This window comes from Ischnura elegans, chromosome 3 (assembly GCF_921293095.1).
Source record: "Ischnura elegans chromosome 3, ioIscEleg1.1, whole genome shotgun sequence".
Lineage (NCBI taxonomy): Eukaryota > Metazoa > Arthropoda > Insecta > Odonata > Coenagrionidae > Ischnura > Ischnura elegans.
This window is the reverse complement of record NC_060248.1, coordinates 116,698,836-116,719,788: the sequence shown is the minus strand read 5'-3', so window position 1 is coordinate 116,719,788 and position 20,953 is coordinate 116,698,836. Positions and strand designations below refer to the sequence as shown.

The 20,953-nt window shown below is 39.3% G+C and overlaps 1 protein-coding gene across 1 annotated transcript; it reads right to left on the bottom strand.

The window, feature by feature from the left end:
• Positions 1-9,788: 9,788 nt before the first annotated feature.
• LOC124155102 (glucose dehydrogenase [FAD, quinone]-like) lies at positions 9,789-19,820 on the bottom strand. The gene is made up of 3 exons (XM_046528840.1): positions 19,542-19,820; positions 12,478-12,837; positions 9,789-11,007 (listed from the first exon to the last, which is right to left on the bottom strand). Exons 1-3 carry the CDS (start codon positions 19,785-19,787, stop codon positions 9,817-9,819), a joined length of 1,797 nt encoding a protein of 598 aa, XP_046384796.1. The 5' UTR covers positions 19,788-19,820; the 3' UTR covers positions 9,789-9,816.
• Between the last annotated feature and the right edge of the window lie 1,133 nt (positions 19,821-20,953).

Sequence of the window (20,953 nt, the reverse complement as noted above, 5' to 3'; positions counted from 1 at the left end):
TGATCCCTGTTGTCTTATCCCAATTTATTACCCAAAAATTCGTACAAATTTTGAACCATAGCAGAAATGGTATGGCCTGGTGTCTCTATAGCCAGTGTCATCTTATCGGTTGAGAATTTGTATGAAGAAATAGAGAATCCTCGGTTATATAAGATTTTAGGTCCTAAGGAGGGTTTTTCGAGTTGTTTTGATTTAGAAAACGAGGGTTAATTGTATTTTTGAACTGGAAGTACCGATAATAATATCATATTCATTTTTGGTAGCTGCGTAGATTTTTCACCGCTGTGGGAATGCTGCGATTATATAAACGTTCCAAAATGTGTTTATCTCGCTTCGAAATACTCCGCTGATTGCATTTCTAATAGGTTCCAGCTGTGGAAGAGGACTCGTCTTGGGTCGTTCTCTTACCTAGACGAAAATAAGCGTCTCCATTGACCATCATTTGGTTACCTTATACGTAGGTTAATTTTTCTAGGCTTACTATCATATCTGGGTGGCAAATTGCTATGGAAACTGAATTACAATCAGGTCCCTCCAAATGCTTTTTTCTCTCGAAATATCAATAGTTTTCCTCAATCAATGTTTTCATTTAAAAAATTCTTAATTTGCATATTGTCCATCTACCTATTCAATTTCATAGGAAATAAGCCAAATCCTTTCTTATGGGTTTGAATCGTCTCCCAAGTTCGAGTTAATCGTTCATAATCGACTACTTGCTCCCTAGATTATTCGACATCCTATCTAAATTTCCTACAATACTCCCTTCTCACCTCTTGTCTGTCTTGTAATGTGGGATTTTACCTCAGTTTTTTGTCCTCCCCTTCAAATCACCAGTCAACCTATTTATTTATTTTTTTCCAAAGCCTGGCAGTCATAGTCACCGTATTTTCCTTTAAGAGCCAGATACAATTTTTTATTAGTATTTTTAACTCGCTTTTAATGTCAAATTTTTTTCCAGTTACGATAAGTGTAGAACCTGGTGCCATTACGATGTATATGAAGTTCTAACCCATTAATTTGCTTGATGAGGATAATAATCATGAAGGACAATTTGTTTTGTAATATTGTATTTGATAATGGTGTAGTAGCCGAAACCAGTCAATATATTTTTTTATAAACTTGTGGAAGAAACACAGTGTCCTTCATTATTATTATGGAGCCTTCCACAACGTACGTGCTTCAAGTTTCGATTTAATTTGATGAAGGTAAATTTCGATTTTTTTCGTCTTAGGCGTAATCAATCAGCATAATTATTTTTCGAGGGAAATTGAACCCATTTTAATGTTTTTACTAGCATTCGTTTTCGGTAGGTATTGTAATTTGTCATTTACTCTCTCTCTCTCTCTATAACACTCTCGTCATGCAAGTATTGCTTTGGAAAGGTATTATTTATTTTATGACGTACTCATTTTCATTTTTAGACATCGGTTGGTAATAGCTGTTGCCACGATATCTAAACTGTGTTTTTTAAGTATCCATTTTCAAGAATTTTTAACCAAAAAATGTTCACATTGAAGTCTGATGGAGATACTAAAATTTTACTCACCTTGTGTTTTTGCCAATTGTTCCTAGCGTTAGATGATGCACTGCGAGTTCGTTGTGATAATAGCCTTAAATAATGTTCTGCAGTTCACTCAATAAATATTCCATCTTGAGATGCGTTGATCGTTTCTTAATAAGCCACAGGTATTGAAATTCCCAGCCGCCCAATTACTTGACTAATGCATTGTGTGCCTTCACCAACTGTTTCTCTCTACTTTTAGCAGTCCAGGTGTTACTTTTAATAATTATTAAAATGCTGGCTCGTTTGATGCCTCTTGCACTCACTGTTACTCCAACAATAATTATTTCACTGACGAGGTTTTGGATCATCCTTCGCGTAAATGTTTTCACCATCCATAGCGCGGATTTTCCTCGTTCTTGAGTGATCACAGTATATGCGACTCGTTTTCAAGTACGCATCCAAGTGGATGGCGATGTGATGTGAAGAGATGATCCACTTTTTCACTTTACTACGCGTCAAGTTGGAAATACATTAAGAGAGTGAATAATGAATCCATGTTTGTCTCTCCTCGTCTTTCTTTATTCTCTCTCACTTATCCTCTTGCGATGGCGTCCTTTTATACCTGTCTCGACCTTCCCCATCTCCTGCCATTATCGGCTGTGTTTAGGTCTGCCTTTTTGGGGGCACGAGAGTAGCGCCAGCCCCCAGGCAAACTAATGTGAGCACTAATGGTAGTGGCGCATTTGGTCTTCAATACTGGTTTTCCTCTGAGGAACATTTTAGTAGTTATATGCATCCTCCGGGACTTCAATCTGTTTAAGTTATTCTTGTTGGAAAGATATCGTTACATTTTTTCATTACCCGAAGCTGTTTTTCAAATGGAAACCTCGTCTTCGGGCGGGGGCTTTGACGGCACCATTATTTCTTCTGCAATAAGAGTTGTTCTTTATATTTGAAAGCCGTTTCGAACGTTCTTGGGAGTAGTCGTGAGTGTTTCAATAACTGAAAAATTTTGTGACATTTGTGTACTTATTAGTATCACATGTGCAAAGGATGCACCCTATTTTCAGGACTGGAAAAAAATCAAAAATAGAGTAGGAAAACCATATAGGGTTGGTAAAAGTGACCATAAATTTATAATAAAAACAAGGTTAAGAGAAATGAGAAATATAAATATTCATATGTGAACTCAGCGGTTGAAGAATGGAATTTACTACAAGAAAATGTCCTGAACGCTTTTTCGAAGAGCATTATTCTATTTTAAAAGAAACATCGAATGTGCTCTGAATGCTAAATATAGGATACTTATGCATTAAATTTTTCTTGTACATTGCTACCAGGTTGTACTCATTGTAATGAAATAATTAATAAAAATAACTCCTCTTATTTTTATCGTTTAATCACACTAATTATCTGAAGGTAAAGATGTAGATCTTCCGGGCTTTACTCCGCCTCGCTCATTATTTATTCCGAATGACAATTTCGCTGGCGTTTAAGTCGGATTTTTCTAGTCGATGAAGCAACGATGCAGCATCTTTTATGCCTTTTCTATTTCCCCTAGCCTCAGGTTAAGATGCTGCTGATTGGCTGTAGTCAATAGTTATAGCTCCTGAGTAGATACAGGAGATTGCGTAATTTCTCTAGGACATCATTTTATTATTCATCCCACGAAAGCCTTCATTAGAATAAGATTCTGCTGATTATTTCCACATCCTGCGAGCGATTCGATGAGGACTGTAATTTTTGTCATATTTAAGAGGAAAAATTACAGTATTATTTATTATTTTTTATTTACCTGGGAAAACGGTGAAACTCATATAAATTTTATCTACTCATCGCAATTCCGCAGGAACAACCCCAAATTAAGGGGTTAGGTAAGTTTTAAGGCACTTAATGAATTCTAATATCCCGTATTTATGTCCAGGCTCTGGCCTAGTGTTATTTTTTCTTACTGTTACAAACTATAACTTAGCTCGCGCAAGAAATTTCTCATCCTGATTTTATGTCTCTGAGCGAAAAAATGTTGAAATCATGCAAAATGGAAGGCAGTCCACTGTCTTGACCCTCGGTCAACAATCCTTAATTTGGTCTGACCCAACCTCTCCTATCAGCAAATAGTTTTAACTGTTAGGTGTTTGTTTTTCCTTTTACATCCCTAATATCTCGATCGACACATCTCACACGAGTCCTCCTTATACTATCTTTTCCTTCCACTTGCCCTTGATAGCAAGTTTTCGGGTACAAAAAATTTCTTTAGGTTAAATATTTGGCTCCATGTATGGCTGGGATATAAGTGAGATTAAAATTTAGTAAATTATCGTAAATATCTTAAAGCAAGCGGAAAACGTGTCCATTCATTGCATATTTTGTGTGAAAATTGGGTGTGGAGAGGAAGGATGTAATACAGCTATTTCATGTATGAGTTCCCGGAAATATATTAAGTGTGCAGTTAACTGAAATAACGGTAAAGGGAGAATTAGGTGAGGGATGAGCAAAAAATGGAAAAGAATGTTAAGAAGGAAATGAAACGTAATTAAGGCAATGATGTGTGAAAGCTAAGTGTTGTTTGGCATGGTAATGTTGGTGAACTTGGAAAATATATCACAAGCCTGGTTAAGTAGACGGAAAACCTTTCCATTACTGTTGACGGTTTGTTTAGTCGTAGTGTCGGAAATTTTTACCGGGAATAGAATCGCCCTCTTTCTTTTTTCCGAGTCGGACGAGTTATATACCGAAAGGATGTAGTGGTTTGGCTAGTGCTGTTCTGTGAAATTGGAGCAGAGTTCATCAGAGCAATTATATGAGTGAAAGTGTAGTTTGGGAGTAATACCACCTCAATATCATCCCGACAGATGGCGCTGAGGCTTGTATCAACGTATCTACGAAGAGAGAACTCGGAAATGAGAGATACTAGAGAATCAGGCTCACTGGTGGTTTTAAAGGATGCAGAATATGCGTTTATAGGCGCGGAGACGCTAATATTTATCTGTGATTTTACCTTGTGGAAAACAATCTATTCAATCTCTTATAACCTTGCCAAGTTGAGTATGCGGCCCGCTGGTATGAAAAGCATGCCGTCTCCCAGCTTGTAATTAACTGTTTAATGAAGAACTAACAAAAGTACATCTCATAACTATAAATCAACGTATATTGTGTAAAATTCTTAGTTGATGTTTATCATAATTGTAAGTGTCGGTATTCGATTGGCTATAGAAATATTTGTGCAATTTATCATTTCCTCTTAAAGATTCGATGCATACGTAAACTGAAAATCGATTTCTGACTCTAACCTGTTAAATGATGGAACTGTTTTGTTAACACGTGAATTATTCTAAATGAAGCTATTTTGGTTTCAAGAAAGTATATGTATAAAAGATTCGCGATTCGTCACGTTGGCTCTGAATCATCTGTAGCCGGAGTGAAAGATAAATGAGTGGTTTAAGTTTTTTGCGTGTTTAACAACTTTCGAGAAAAAATTATCATCTCTCTACACGTTGAGTAATACGTACGATTTTTTCCAAGAAAAAAGCCTTACCCCTAGCAAAAAGTTTATGGAAATATCTAGGGTTTCGGAAATGAATGTGAAAAAATCAGTGGTGATTCGGCTTTTAGTGTGATGTTCCAGAGCTATCGGTTATTTTTCTTGCTAGAAATTACTTATATCAGCTGCGGTCCTTCATCCGATGGCAGCAATTATGAAAAAAATAATCACAATTCAGGCGGCAGCATTAGTTCAACAGTATAGGTATGTCAAACTTTGTCCGGGTATCCATGAATGTGAAATTTATAGAGAGAACGGTTACTAAATGTCACCCAAAGTTATTCAAAGAAATTAACCTTCAAAATGGAGTTGGCACTAACTGATGTGTTTTTAAACTGGCTAATTGTGAACGCTCTGCAAATATTGTGTCTGTAAGCAGCTTACTTACTGTTCGAAATGTATGGTGACTGCGTCGTGACTACTGTGCTGCTGGTGACTTTAATTTTTAATCATTTAATGAAAATGAAGAAGTGGATGTACAGAGATGTATGACTAGTCTTGAAATCGACGAAATGTTCATCGCGGCCGACAGAAATCCTTTCCTACAGTCTGCGAGTGTCTGGAAATTAAACAATGACTTAAATCTCCGAAACGCATCTCATTGATGGGAGTTTTACCTTTAATTAGAGGCACCATGAATGGAAAACTATTAAATAAACAAACTGAAGTAAATAAATGGTTTGTTGGATGATTTTAAAGTGGGATGACGATCATCATCGACAGTCATTAATCCTGAGATTGGTTTGACGCAGCTCTCCACTGAACTCTCCTAATTCTTCTGCTTTACAGTCATCATCCCCTGTTCCATACATCTCATCCGTGACGTACGTGTGCCGTTTTTCCCTTCCACCAGTCCTTCAACGATTATTTCCATTGGACACTAGCAGTGGCGTATCTATGGGGGGGGAGGGGTAAGGGGGCTATAGCCCCCCTTGGACATCCAATTTACCCTAGATAGAATGGTAATTTTTGTTATGACCCGCAATACTTCTGGGGGTTTACCCCATACTTAGCCCCCCCCCCCCCTTGTCCGTATCCTGGATCCGCAACTTGACCCTAGTGTCTCATGATATGACCAATTAATTTGTCCCTTCCTCTGCCCAGGGTTTTAGAAAGACTTCTCTGCTACCTGATGCCGTCGTGCTTTGAATGACAGATGTGTTTTTTCGGGACCGACCTCCAGACCTCTTTTGCAAACCTGGACGACTTTATTTAGACGATTGTCTCAGTATATAACTGTCTTACGTATACGATGCCGAGAACAAAACTATTGACCTAGAATAATTTCTTCGTCCAGGGCTGTCAGGAGCAGTGGGTTCGTGAATAACGACTACAATTACTAACAATTATAATTGCTAAACTTGTGACGAACTATTGCAATTCTCAAATTATTTTATTATTCATTATGTCCTGCCTAACTATTTGATTTTTTAAATTGTTGATTTTAAAAAATACTTATTGCAGCGAAAAAATGTGTCTCTCTCCAGTTTTTGTCCAAAGAATCTGGTTCTTACAATCTCTCCCTAAAATATTCTAATTTTATCAGTATAACAACTAGTTTCATTATCGTATATAGATAAAAAAAATACAGACACATGCTTTCATGTCATAGACTTGACATGAAATGGCAAAGTTTAGCTTCTCTTACTTTTCCTTTGAGGTATTTGACGTTGATAGTATAAATATTGGTGTGGATATTCGTATAATTTTCTAATTTTCACCAGTTTCTCTAATAATAATATGTCCTAATTGTGAGTATTAATAAAAATATCTTTTTTCATCCTTATTTGCAGAAGTCATAGCTCATTGTCTAAGTGCATGTAGTATGTGGTGAAGCACTCCTCGCGGCTGTTTTAATTCCGTCTTTTAATTTTTGCAACCTTGATCAAAGTCGTTATTCTTCTTTTCAGGTGAGCCGCGTGCTTGATGATTAGCATGTTTCCAGCTTCCCCTTTGACCTTCGGTACGTATTCATCACAATATTGATTCTCATCGATCTTCTTATTTATTATTTTATGCGATATTTATAATCGTAACGTAAGTATAACAGTATTATTTTCCTACGATTTCCTTTAATCTTGAATCGATCTCTTGAATATTATTTTTTTATCATTTCCCTCCAGTCTAGTGCAAGCATCTACTTTACTTACTTTTTAGAGAATGCTTAAATTCGATAATCGTGTTTTGTACATACATAATTAATAGTATTTATAGTATATAGAATACATAGTTAAAGTAATCTTATTAATTACCAGATGCAGACGCTAGATTAAAGAGAGCACGTGCTACGATACACTGCGCAACGCACGTACTATATTCCTTTCTCACTTGATCAATTGATGAGAACTAGAGCATACAACTATCGCTTTACCCACGTGCGTCGCCATATTTCATCTCTGATTGATGATAAATATGTGATGGGCTTCCTTGTTGCAATCTTATCGATCTGTTATCGTCCGCGTGGATCTCGCACATCGTACGTTCGACAATCGTTTCCAGTTAACCCAGGACGGGTGTTAGTGACCTCTCGTGTGCATGATCGACTTCTTTTCCAGATAGCGTTTGCGACACTGGGGAAAAATCGTGTATTTTGAAAAGAAATGATGAGTCGTTCTTATTCATTCCGTCAATCTTTTGGGAGTAAGATCTCCATGGATAAGGAACACCAAATCTCGTTTCCCCTTTACTGAAAACAAACATGATATTACCTAGCCTTGAAACTGAAGGCATCCAGAATTTTCTGGTTTATGTTAGATCTTGAGTAGAACCGAATAGACGCATATTGGTGATAATCATGTCACGGAATCGCTTAGTTCGAATCTGAAACAGTCGAGAGCGTTCGATCTTTTAACTGAGGATACACATTTATAGGTTACTACCATCCGGCGTTTCTCGAGACGGATAGTGGACACAGTAGATAGTCGACACAGTAGATAGTCGACACAGAAAAGTGGGGATCTTTGAACTTGGATTGCATGGTCATATAGGATTTTTGTGTTTTCCCTTTGGGCGTATGAAGAGGTGTGCCTGCCCGGCAGGATGTCCAATCGTCGAGGTTTTATGACTTGCGGTAATAAACAGTGCTGAGAAGACGACGCAAAAGACGCAACCGAAAGTAGTTTTACGGATTTCGTGAGCATGAGATGAACTTATGTAATAACTTAGGTTACAATCTGCGAAGCCGTATGGAAACGTATAGCGGAGAGAGAAACTGACATCCTCTTTAATATACGTAGATGGCGTTCGTAAAGAACGAAAAAAAAATTGAGTGCCTTTCTCGGCCTATCTTTTGGGACTATCTTGTGAGAATTCGTCGAAATTTCTTCGTAACCTTGATTTGACTCAGGAGCGATTAGGTGGCTTAGAAACTGTAATCTCTCCCATCCGTTCAGTTAGTGGGATCAACAGTTAGTTTATGGGACAAGGCTACTGTGTAGTTTGGAGAGTTTGGAGTTCATTGGAAAAGTATTTTATTGTTGTTACTCATGCTTTGATCGGAAAGCGGTAACACGAGTTTCTACTCGCCGTGCCGTAAGAATTCTCCTCACTTGAGGTTCATCATTACTAAACAAAAACTAAAAAACTAAAAAAATTGTGACTTATTGAAAATTGCATTCCTCATTATCGTTGCGTTGTCGTTTCTGAGTGCGGGAAATTTTATCTTGTGTGTGGAATCGTCTGAAAATGAGCTACCCTTCTCTTGCTAATAAATCATGTCATTATTCTTCATCTTGGGCATTCTTTTATCTTGTTTACAGAGAAATGGACTATATTTAGCTCCTGTCCGCCGGTGAAAGTCGAGTATAAATGCATCGCGAGTAAACTACTTTGTGTGACTGTTTTTTCCTCAAACTTTCGTCTAATCTGGCAACACCTGCTTATTAGGATCCGAGCTTTTACACGAAGGAATCGATGTGTCTTTACTCAATATTTCATGATGGTCCGCATTGAATTACGCGCAGTAATTTTCCTCGTGTTGTCTCTGAAAATTTGGGAAAATATTTATTTCAACGTAGGTTCTCAAGACTCAAGACAAGACAATTGAACGCCTGAAACGGCTTTCCTTAGTTGTAAGACGAATTAAAATTTATATTTACCCAGATGTTTAGAAGCGTCCTGCTTTGTGATGAAAATTAATTTCATTTTCCTGGCAATGACTCCATAATTTGATTCGTGCTTAACTCTCAGGTGGATAGACGTATAAAGCTTGGAGCCTGATTTTTATTTTATATTCAATTTATGCTGGCTATGTTTATTATTTTCACGACTTTTTATCGACATGTGGTAAGAAATGATATGGCATATAGTAATCATCATTTTTAGGTAAGCAAGGAATGTCTTGTTACGAGTTGGAAGTGTGTTGTAAAAGGTAATTCATTGTAATTACTTAACAATGAAGAAGGTAAAATGAGGAAGTAAATGTTAAACCTAAGTTAGTAATGCGAACGGATTGCATTATGTGGAGATTTTACTTAGGAATGCTAAGTGCTTAAGTTAAAATTGGCAAATGAATGTTAACTTCAATTGCTGAGGAAGTAGTGGGCGATGGGAAAATGATTTTCACATACCTGCTCGGTTGGTCGGTATTGAAGGTCATGCGCTCACAATTTATCACTTCGGCAAAGTAAATTAAACGCAATAGTTAAAAATGGCATAATTATTTTATTGCACCTTTATGAAACGTACAACAAAACTCATAATCTATAAGGAAAACTCTCACAATGAAAGTTGATGGAATCTTTGTTGGGTTTCATTCGTATCGGCATTTAGTTCATTGCCACCAATCTTGCTTGATCATGTCCGAGGCCTTCTCGGCTATCATTATGGTAGGCGCGTTGGTGTTTCCACTGACCACCGTCGGCATCACGGAGGCGTCCACTACCCTCAAGTGTTGCAATCCATAAACCCTCAGCCTGTCGTCCACCACGGCCGCAGGATCTTCAGCCGGACCCATCTTAGCCGTGCCGACCACGTGGCACACTGAAATGGTTCGTCTTCTCAGGGCGCACTCCCAATACCTATCGCTGAACCCTGGAATCTTCTCGCACCCGCTAACCTTCCTGGGCGACGGCTTGACCCCCAACTGCGCTAGCCTTCGGCTCCTCGATATCCGCAAGGCCTGCCTGACTCCGGCCAGCGCGACCTCCATGTCCCACGGATCGGACAGGTACCGGGTGTCAATCATCGGTGGCTCCCTCGGATCCAGGCTTGCCAACCTTATGGTTCCCCTGCTCCGAGGCCTCAGGACCACCGGTATGATGTTGAACTCCCCGTCCACGTCCTTGTACTCGCAGGTGATGTTATCGCCGCTCCTCCCGCAGAGCCTGTCGGAGAAGAATACTTGCACGTCCGGGTAATCGGGGTTGTGCGTTCTGGCCGAGATGAAAGCCACCGTTTGGGACAGGCCTGTGCTGGTGAGGGGGCCGGAGCGGGCCAGTATGAAGGATGCGCTCATCTCCAGGCCGCTCATGGGTGCAGTCTCCGCCCTGGTCGTGAAAGGAACCTCGACTCCCACGTGATCTTGCAGGTTGTCCCCCACCCGAAGATTCTTCAGGACCGGAACGCCCATCTGGCTCAGGTGTTCGGCCGGGCCGATTCCTGAAAGCATTAGCAGCTGCGGCGTTGCGATCGTCCCGGCGGAGAGCAGAACTTCCTTTGTGACGTAGACGTCCCGCGAGTTGCCGCGCGCGTCCGAGTACCTGACCCCGGTGGCTGTGATTCCGTCGAAGAGTATTTTCGTCGCGATGGAGAAGCGGAGCACGTGGAGGTTGGTGCGAGTCCTGGCGGGTTGGAGGAAGGCCCGCGCGGCGCTGACGCGAGTCCCGTTGATCGTGGTGGCCTGAGTCCGGGTGAAGCCTTGCTGCCAGATTCCGTTGGGGTCAGAGTTCACCCTGTAGCCGAGATCCCTACCCGCCTCTACGATGGCCTCCGACAGCCGCGAATGGTTGCGAAATCTCTCCACCTGCAACATAAATGCATTTAAGTATCTCTCACACAGTACAATGAAAGCAATTAAATAAATAAATAAATAAATTTTTTATTGCTCCGAAAAAAATAAAAAGTACGGAATAGAATTAATTACATAAAAAGGAGTAACTTTGGTAGCCATTAATGACAACCTCTTTTATGGCTACCATCATTTACATAGGGTCATGCTGACATAGAAACATTTTAGGCACAGCATTTGAATTGAAGTAAGTACGTACATGTATTACATACTATTATATCAAAGAAAAATATCCTCCATACTTTGCATTCTAAACAACCAAAACTGTATATTTTTCATAATTGCGTTATTATTTTTTGCTTTCAGACGTGAATCAGGTGATAAGTTATACACTTTTGGGACTATAGACAAGAAACAACGTTTATACAGCGTAAGGTTAGGTCTTGGTAAAGTAATACGTGATCTTCGTAGGGTGAAGGAAGGACGGTTGTATAATAATAACCCCGTATTCCCACTTCTCATGAAAAAATGACGTAAAACCTTGTAAATAAGAAGATGTCTCAAGGGAATCAAACCTCTACTACAAAAGAAAGGAAAGGAACTTTCAAGACGGCTCTTTTTTGTTCCGTGCTCTAAAATATTTTGAAAACCCAAGTATGGTTTCTGCTACGTGTATTATTATTGAAAGTACTCCTATCAAGGCCTTCCGAATGGTACTCAGTGCCGAAATCATAGCAGTAATATAATTGAATGATAGAAGCCAAGTTTTTTTCGGATTAGTGATAGGTATAGATGCTTTGGCTATTAGCTATGATTCATTTGAACAATATGAATTTCTTTATTTTAAAAGCATCTCAGGATTTTTAACGAGAAGTGAAATTATTGCGGTTTTGCTATCGAGATGTAATGTAATATTTCTCTCAGTACATATTTATTAGGTTAATTTATGAGTTAACAAATTTTTAGTTATATCTTTTCAGTATGTATGTTTTTACACTTTTCAGTGTGTATGATGATTTATCTGATAATTTGAGAAATTTTTCTTTGCTGGGAGAATTTTGCAATCCTGCACTATGATAAACTTGATGCCTTAGCAATTAAGGAGATAGTTCATGGGAACTGGGGCATGACTTCCTATCTTGATAATTAACTTCGTAGGTCTTTGCCTCCAATGTTATCTTTACTGTAGGCACTACATATATACTGCTTTTCGGGTAACTGAAGTTTGTTAACCTACCAAATATGTAAGGATGAGAATGTAAGATTTTGTTTGCGCGTGGGTCGGAGATCTTCATCTATTTGTATTTTCGCCAAATTTTTAAATTGATTTCACCGAGCGATAAATACTTTTTTCGGCTTAAGAATGCTACTTCAAAATTTCACTTCGAATGATCTCGTAGAACATAGTAAATTGTGCGTTTCATAGTTTTTGCATCATGCACTCGAGTGCATCGCGGTGTAATTGTGTGAGCTTTATGGTCTCACCATGAGAGGTCCATTGAATCCGTGGTAGATGGTGTCCACGTCGTTCGGCTCCTGGTTGCCCTCCGACTTGAGGAAGTAGGGCAGCACGTCGTCGAAGGACCATCCGCGATTACCGGCCGCGGCCCACGCGTCGTAGTCTCTCCGATTCCCTCGCATGTACTTCATGCGGTTGATGACGCTGGAGCCCCCGAGGGCCTTCCCTCTCGGTATGGGACACCGCCGCCCGTCGTAGCCCAGGCAAGATGTGGTCTGCGGAACGGAGCGATACGCCCAGTCCACGTCCGTGTTCCACAGGGTCTCCACGAGTCCCGGTACCCTGGCCGGGATTGGCTCGTCACCTCCCGCCTCCAGTAAGAGGATCTGCCGAAAGATTTGTTTTTAGTGATATATTATGACCAAAAAACTTGAGCAGGTAGATCAGTTTAACTATTTGGGCAGCACATTAGAGGAAAACGGCCACAGTAGCAAGGACATCAGGAAGCGAATTGCACTAGCAAAGGAGGCGTTCATGAATAGGAAGGACCTTCTGATAGGATCGTTATGTAAGAGTTTAAAGAAAAGGTTAGTGAAGAGTTTGATTTGGAGTGTAGCTCTCTACGGTGCGGAAACGTGGACGCTGAGGAAAAAAGACGAGAGAAGATTGGAGGCATTCGAGATGTGGGTATGGAGAAGAATGGAGAAGGTGAAATGGACGGAGAAGAAAAGGAACGACGAAGTGCTATGTATATAAGTGCGAAGTGATATGGCTGGCGAGGAGAGGCAGCTTTTAGATGAGGCACAGAGGAGACAGAATGTATGGATGGAGCGAGTACTTGGCGGGGAGGGGATGTTGAAAATGGTGTTAGAAGGTGGAATATTAGGGAAAATAGGGAGGGGAAGGAAAAGAATAGGATTTTTTTAGATAGATTTAAAGGGAGTAGGCCTCACAATGAATTGAAGAAGGTAGCGCTGGAAGGAAAGGAAGGCTCCAAGATCAATTCTTTAGTACTCCATGGAAACCTACCTTAATCGGTAGAATACTGTAATAATAATGTTGGCTCGAGAAAGCTTTTTCCGCGGGCATGATGTGAACCAAGGCCATAGCGTGCGGGAGGTCCAGGGATTCAAACACTTCTATCCCCTCCCAATTATTTTTGGCAAATGCAGACGTATTTATGAAGTTTTCTCGGGATTTCACAACAGGTAATTGGGATTGGGGAGTGTGCACATTCTGTAAACTACTAGAATAAGGACACGGCTCTGGTTTCGCGTCATCGTTGAATCGCTCTCTTGATTTCTAGATGTCTTGGTTCGAAATTAATGCGATCGATTTTATACCTGAAGGTGCAATTATGAATGGACATGGGTCGACCGTGTCATCAGTGGAAAAACATATTGGGGACAGGAAGGTAGATATGATGACTATACTCTGTTCATTTTATCTTTGCGGGTGAGCTGGTGTGGCCAAAGCAAGTGGAGATGAGGGGAGGGAAAGTTTCTCGACATGTGACTTTGCCTTATCCAATCAGCAAACATTATGCGTGGCTTCAGTCAGTCGCTCTCAGACCTCTGCCGAGTGAACATCGTGAATCTGCTCGTGGAGCAGTGTTGCCAAACCTCACGCATTCTCCTTGTATGTGACTAAGTATGCCTTTCACCAACGGTGCCTCATTCAGCGCGGTAGCTGGCATTGTCATGGGCTTCTGTGAAAAAATTATCCCCAATGCCTTCCAAATGAGAAGGTATATTGTTTCGGCGCCATGGCCAAAATACCTGTGACCTATGCCACCTATGACTCACACGTTTTCAGTGACAAAGTAGGGCGGCTATGTACATTTGGCAACGTTATGTGTGCTCCTCCTCTCTCTCTCTCGGTACTACCCATCCCCTATCAGCGAAGCCATCCGAGAATGTCCGGGCCCTCACGAAAGCTCACCCGCAGACATAAAGTGAACAGACTATAGTTTAGTTTGAGGAAAGAGGAGAGCTGGTTGCCTTTGAGTACGGTCAAAAAGTAAAAGAGTGCAGTTACTATGCTAAATCATGGGCGTGGGAATTCCTGTGATGGAAGGAAGTTTTGGAAGAAACAGAAAAGAGAGTGAGTTAAAGGTGCGGGGAAGACGTAGTTCGTAGGCCCAACCGAGGAGTTATATTGAATAGGGTTTTTCAGCGTTTAGCACGCACTTAGCCGAATTCCGTAAAAACCTGCCTCTTATTTGGTGATTTCAAAATACTGCTCATTATAAATAAAATTCGGAAAACTTATCAAGAGGAAACAAACAAAAGGAAACATGCTCTCGACTCGTAGGATCTTCAGCTTTGATCGGATGTTTTGGGCTGTTTTTGTTTTTGGGAATTACCCTTTTATCAGTTTATTTTGAGTGTATTTCGTATCGAGAGATTAGCTAAAGTTACACAAAGACTTCCTCGTGTGTGACGATGATCATCTTTCGTGATTAGTAGGAGTATTTCCTTGTTTTTACGACTCATCAGCGTTAGGGCTGATTTTTCTCCGGGTGAACCATTGCCACGTCGAGCATACTTCTTTTTCCAAGTTACATTTACCTCTACTGTATGAGTTTACCGCCAGAAGGTTTTACTAATCTATGTGTCTATGACAATTTAGTTTTACTCATGTTTTAGAGCTGACAAATATCTCCGTTTGTTTCATTTTTAAGTGATGGAAGGCGGCTGTGCCCTACTTTCTGCGGTTTTTCCTATTAGCTAAGAAAGTTTCTTCTTGAATTCTTTCAATACGTACCAGGAGCTGTAAATTGAATTACCATAATAGTATACAATTGGTTTTTTCGGTAATCCATTCCTTGTGTTGTGCAAAGGAAATTCTCGTTTTTTTACTGGAAAAATTTTCGCGCGCCATCACTCGAAGTAGGTGTCATGTAAGGATATTTGATGTGGGCACTGATTTGAAGTGACATGCTTATATCACTCATTTCGCTCTTTGAAACTTGTTGTAAAATTATTATTGCGTATACGCTTTTTCAAAGTATGAGAATTCCGCTCCACTATTTAATATTCAAGTCCTGTAATCACATTCTACCTAATCCTATTATACGTGATTTTATAAAACTATATAGACCTCTTTACGCGCAAAAAACACTGCAATATCGCCGCTGCATCACGGACATACTCATGATTAAGTTACCTCTGATCGCATTTGGATAGCGATATTACTCTATCAGATATCTTGAGCTTTCCATTATTATGATATCACCCTAGCAAACGTAAACTGCCTTGCCTTGCGATAAGCAACCTTTGTTCCCCACGTGCTCTTACCAACCAAAGAAGGAGAGGATCCTGCCCATTCTATGCTATTCCTGCGGCTAGTCGTGAGCCGCGATTTTTTTTATTTCACCACTGAAAACTGGAAAATCTTTCTAGCTGCTGAGTCATTTTTCGTGTTGTTCTTAAATATATTTTAAGGTTCATATCTTTTGTACCAAATTGAAAGATAAAATGTATAGTGGTAAATACTGAAATGGGGTATAAAAGAAAAACTTATCCGTCATTGTAACAAAATAATTAAATCCCATGGAAAACAGTCGAGGGCCATGGCATTCAAATTTAATAGATATTATTATGTATGTGATTTTTTCTCATTATTTCATCCGATTGGAACATTGTTTTTAAAGAGTTTCATCGTCATCTTGATTATACAGCGTTGAAATGGTCAATTAGGTCGGGCTAGTCAGGAATAAGTATATTTTTTTCTGACTTTTTGCGGGGGTGAAGTTAGTCTTTGATTGATTTACGAAGGGTGTTCCATGCTTGTGAGGCGTGAACGGTAAATGATTTTTGAAAAGTTTTTACATCGATAATGTGATGCAAGTAAATAGTTGGGTTCAACTCTAATAACAGCATTAGGCAATGTGGGATAGAAGTCAATGATGTGCTGTGGTTCATTGTTTTTAAGCAAGGAATACATTAAATATTCCAATTTAAATTTTATTTTTATTTTGATGTCCATTCAGGAGAGCTCGTTTTACTAAGGCGTCATATGTTCATCGTCTTGCAAGTATTATGCGAATCTTAATGAGGAATCTATCAGGTGTTGAGGCTTAATATTAAATTCTGTTGTTATGATGAGTTAAGATGTGAAACATTCCATTCAAATTAATCGAGGCCCATATGAAAATTGCGGGTCACCATCTGAGATTTTTCACTAAGAAATACATTTTGTAGGTACATACGATTCATTTACGAATTAGCCTCTTGTAATTTCCTAAACTAATTTTTCTTGAAGTTACAGTCATTAAAAAAAATGCTATTCCGCCAAGCTAATGGAAAACAGCGAAATTTAAAATATCTATGACTTGGACAATGATTAATGACAATGAGGGTATGTATCTCAAAATGTATAACTATTTCAATGAAAAGTATCACTAGGTTGTGTAGATATGCGTGTTTCAATATCATTCCTTTAGATTTTATACAAGCACGATTGCTTTGGGACGTGAAAATAAATGATAATGAGGAGTTTAGAACAAAACGTTTACCCAATGCGTTTTTTTACAATCTTGCAGGGAAATTTCCGATTAAAACAAGCTATTTTCTATCTCGTATTTTGACTAGTTGAAAATGACTAGATGTTTTTGTCAAGATATCAAAAGTGACGTCAGTAAGCGTCGTATACTTCAGGGGACAATAGTTCAACCTTTATCATATCAGAACGAACCGATCCTGCGATACCTTTATATCGCTATCTCTGTAATTTATATAGTGCCTCTGTGTTGTGTGGTGAGTCGGAAAGAAATGTTCTTATCTTATTCTTTTGGTTAGATACTCGTGTATTATTTTTATGATAATTTAGAAAATAGGTCAATGTTTAACAAAAAGTTGGACTATGTTTTTTCCATATTTCTGGATATTTGTTCCAATTGAATTGTATGGTTTACTTCGTAAGTAATGTAGCTATCAGTACGCATAAGAGGTTCTTTATAGATCGAGCCTCTAAAGAGACTTCATTCTAGATAAGCTAAGATCTTATTAGAAAGTGAGTGTAGATTGTGATTATTCCTTTATTCAGTTTCAGCTGTGATGTTTAATAAGTTTGCGACTGAATTAATAAAAATAATTGTAAATCCTCGGGCGTGAAAACTGAGTTGTTCGGCGGTAACTTGGAGTGAAGGCTCAATAGCGCAGTTTTACTATTCTCTTGTGTCGTGCATGATCTTTCGTTTCCATCTGAGGTTCGCGGAACGATCAGGGAAGACGTTACTACTTCACAGAAACCTGGAACATGTAACTACTACTGAAGTCACCACCTTTCCCACGACCCGTCATATGGTCCGATTACAGAGAGAATAAATTTACCTAGAATATCATAGTTTGAGCGTGACGCCGATGGAAAAACGCGTTCATTGGAATTTTCAATGGCCGTTGCATTTGCTTTCGCCGAAATCTGAGAAGCGTGCGGAGCAAGTTTGCTGGCTTTCCCCAGGGTCATACCACCTCATCTGGGATAGTTAGGTAATTATATTCAGTTAGTCTTGAATCAGTGGCATTAGTTCGTGATACTGTAATCTATTAGACTTCGTACTGGCTGGCTACACGGCAGAAAATATAAACGCCCTCAAATATTAAAATGATTGATCATATTAGTCGTAAAATTCCATCATAGTTAAAAAAATTTTGTGAGAACTCGATTCCTTCGCTTGTATTTTTCAAAGCAATACGGATGAACTCAATAGATATTTTAGGTCCATAACTTTATGCTTTAAGGTGCGCCATAATTACCCCATCCACGATTCGAGGGGTGGTTGCGCCCCTGGCCGCCGCCGACTATTCTTGCCACTGGTTCAGACGTCTAGTGCAGCGACACCCTTCTTATTTGGTATAGGTACCGGTCAAAGCAAGCCTTTCGATTTCGTGACGGTTCTTCAATAAGAACGATAAAATTTGTGTAATTTTACTTTAGTTAGTGCTCCATATTTTCATCAAAAGCGATTTACCCTTACGACTGCCTTCATAAGGAAGACGTTACTGTAGGTGTACAAAAGTCAATTCCTTTACTCTTTCCTGTCTGTAAAGCGTGTACTCATTAACGAGTCATTCATCAGCCATGTTCATGATGGCTCCTGGAATTTCTACTTTTACAAGGATTAACCTGAAGCTTATTTTCGCGTTGATTTAGTCCGGTGATAATTGATGGTCTTCGCATGGTTCATAGCTGTTTACACTCTTGCTAGGGATTCCTTTCCTACGTGAAATTTTGCTCCTGATTCGCTAATCCTAATTTTTTTCTCATTGCTAACTTTTTCAATTTAAACATGCCTAAACCTCACGCTTGTTCACGCGTTAATTCTGCGAGGTGATAATTGTGTCTAAATGCAAATACAAACGTGAGTCGTTAACACTTTAAGTGCCGGCTGCTAATTTTAAAGTTCCACTGAAAAATCCAGCCATTCGTACTTTTTTTAAAGCATTAGCATCAAAAATATATTTATATCGATGCGTATTTCAATAAAAATGGACTTTGCGCTTCTTTATGAATGAGTTGAATAACATGTATTGATAATTTTTAAATATATAATTTAACAATGAAAACTTACTGTTTTTTTTTAATAAAAAAGTTGCAACATATGATATACCGCCATAACATGCATAGTAATTTTTTTGTTGCGCTCAATTTGAACTATTTAAAGCATGAAAATCTTTTTAAAAAAAGCATTGTTCCAAGCAAAGCATTATAAATCCTGGATGACAAATAGGGTCACTGCACCCTCAACGAACGGTTCATTGGCCCTAAGAATTTTCACACAAAGTGGCCTAAGATAAGGATACCGGTAACTACAGAGGACTTTTCGCCCTCAAGACTTATGGTGAACTCTTTTTCCATCGAGCAGTCGATTTTTGAAAAAACAGAACCACTAAGCAGTAAACTGGAAAAGTACCACGTGCGAAATATTACGGCTTCACGCATACAAAGCCAATGAAATAGAAAGACGTAATATTACGTTCATGGCAATCTTCAGAAAGATTAACAGGACGTAATATTACGTCCATGGCACGCAAAGTGTTTATGCTTCATTAATGCTCATGCATTGGAGGAGTAATGTGTCTCTCACCTGCCACGCGGGGTTCTCGCTGAGTCTGTTGGCGAGCACGCATCCAGCGGACCCGCCGCCCACGATGACGAAGTCGTACACGGCCCGCGGGTTGGGCTCGTCCCTTGGGTTCTCCCGGGGGTCGATGACGGCGCACTGCGCCCTCAGCAGAACCTGCACCAGTCCCGCGAACAGCGCGGAGCCCCCGGGACACGAACTCTCGCCCACTCCCGACCACTGGCTGCTGCCGCCCCACCCCAGCCACATGCCGCCGCCGCCTGAAGGTCCCAAGTCCAATGCCATTGCTAAAGATGCACTCTCCTTAAAAAGAAAATAATAAATAAAATTAGATTTTAAAATAACGTGATTTTTCCGAAAACAGTATAAACTGCTCTAAAAAGTAAAAAAAAATATAAGTATTGAAATAAACACTTTCCACGTTTAGAAAATTTCTCTCCCCTTACTTTCCCCTATTCCAGTTTAATATTGTATAAATTAAATGATTTGCACACAATTTGTGCCTTGTATCTTGTAGGTGTATTACCTTGTATATTATGTTGTAAAATTCTAACCTAGGTCGGAATAAATTTTTATACGTGGAAAATTGCAAGTGTTAGTTTCAGCATGAAAAATTTCTGCGCCATCACGCTTGGATCTTCGGATTTTATAATAACAGACAAGCCATTCATCACAAGTAAAATATAGCGTGGGTACTCCGGTTTGTTAGAAATGATTGTCAAAGAGTCTAAATCAGCAACTGAGGAGTGTAGAATTTTAGTTTTTTCCGGCGTATAGTTTAACGAAATAATCCCTGGGTTCCCACCGGGGTGTGATGGGAAATTGTTCGTTCAAAGTGGCACGCTGTGTATTAATGTGAAAACCTAAATAGTGCCAACGCTTCGAGCGATGAAAAGCTTATTTTTTTACTACCTATTTACGAACCTGTTGGCGATGGATGTGTTGGTAGACGAGTGCGTAAACCCGTTACCTACCTCATTTGAAATTAAATGAATTTTAGTCTATAGTATATGGAATAGAGTGGGAGTGTACGCAATGAATGCTGTTTTGGAGACGGACATTGCGATAAATGATTAGTATTCCTCTGTTCAGTTGAGAATTAATATCGGGTTGTTAAATGATTTTCTCTCTCCCCTCAGTAACTTATCCAAAATTCTTTTTTGATGCAGTTAAATGCGGAGATCTATGTACGAAAATGGGAATAAAATTTTCGGGAAATGCACAATTACTAATTGCGGTAAACTGTCGGTTTTGGATTGAAATGATTCTTTAGTGTGGTCGAGATGATTTAATCTCTGCGCACACACTTGCGTCAACTTTTAAATTGCTTTAATTATTATTAAGGTTGAATATTTGTAAAAAAAATGTATGTTACCTTTTAATATTTGTTTATTTCGATTTTTGTTCATTATACA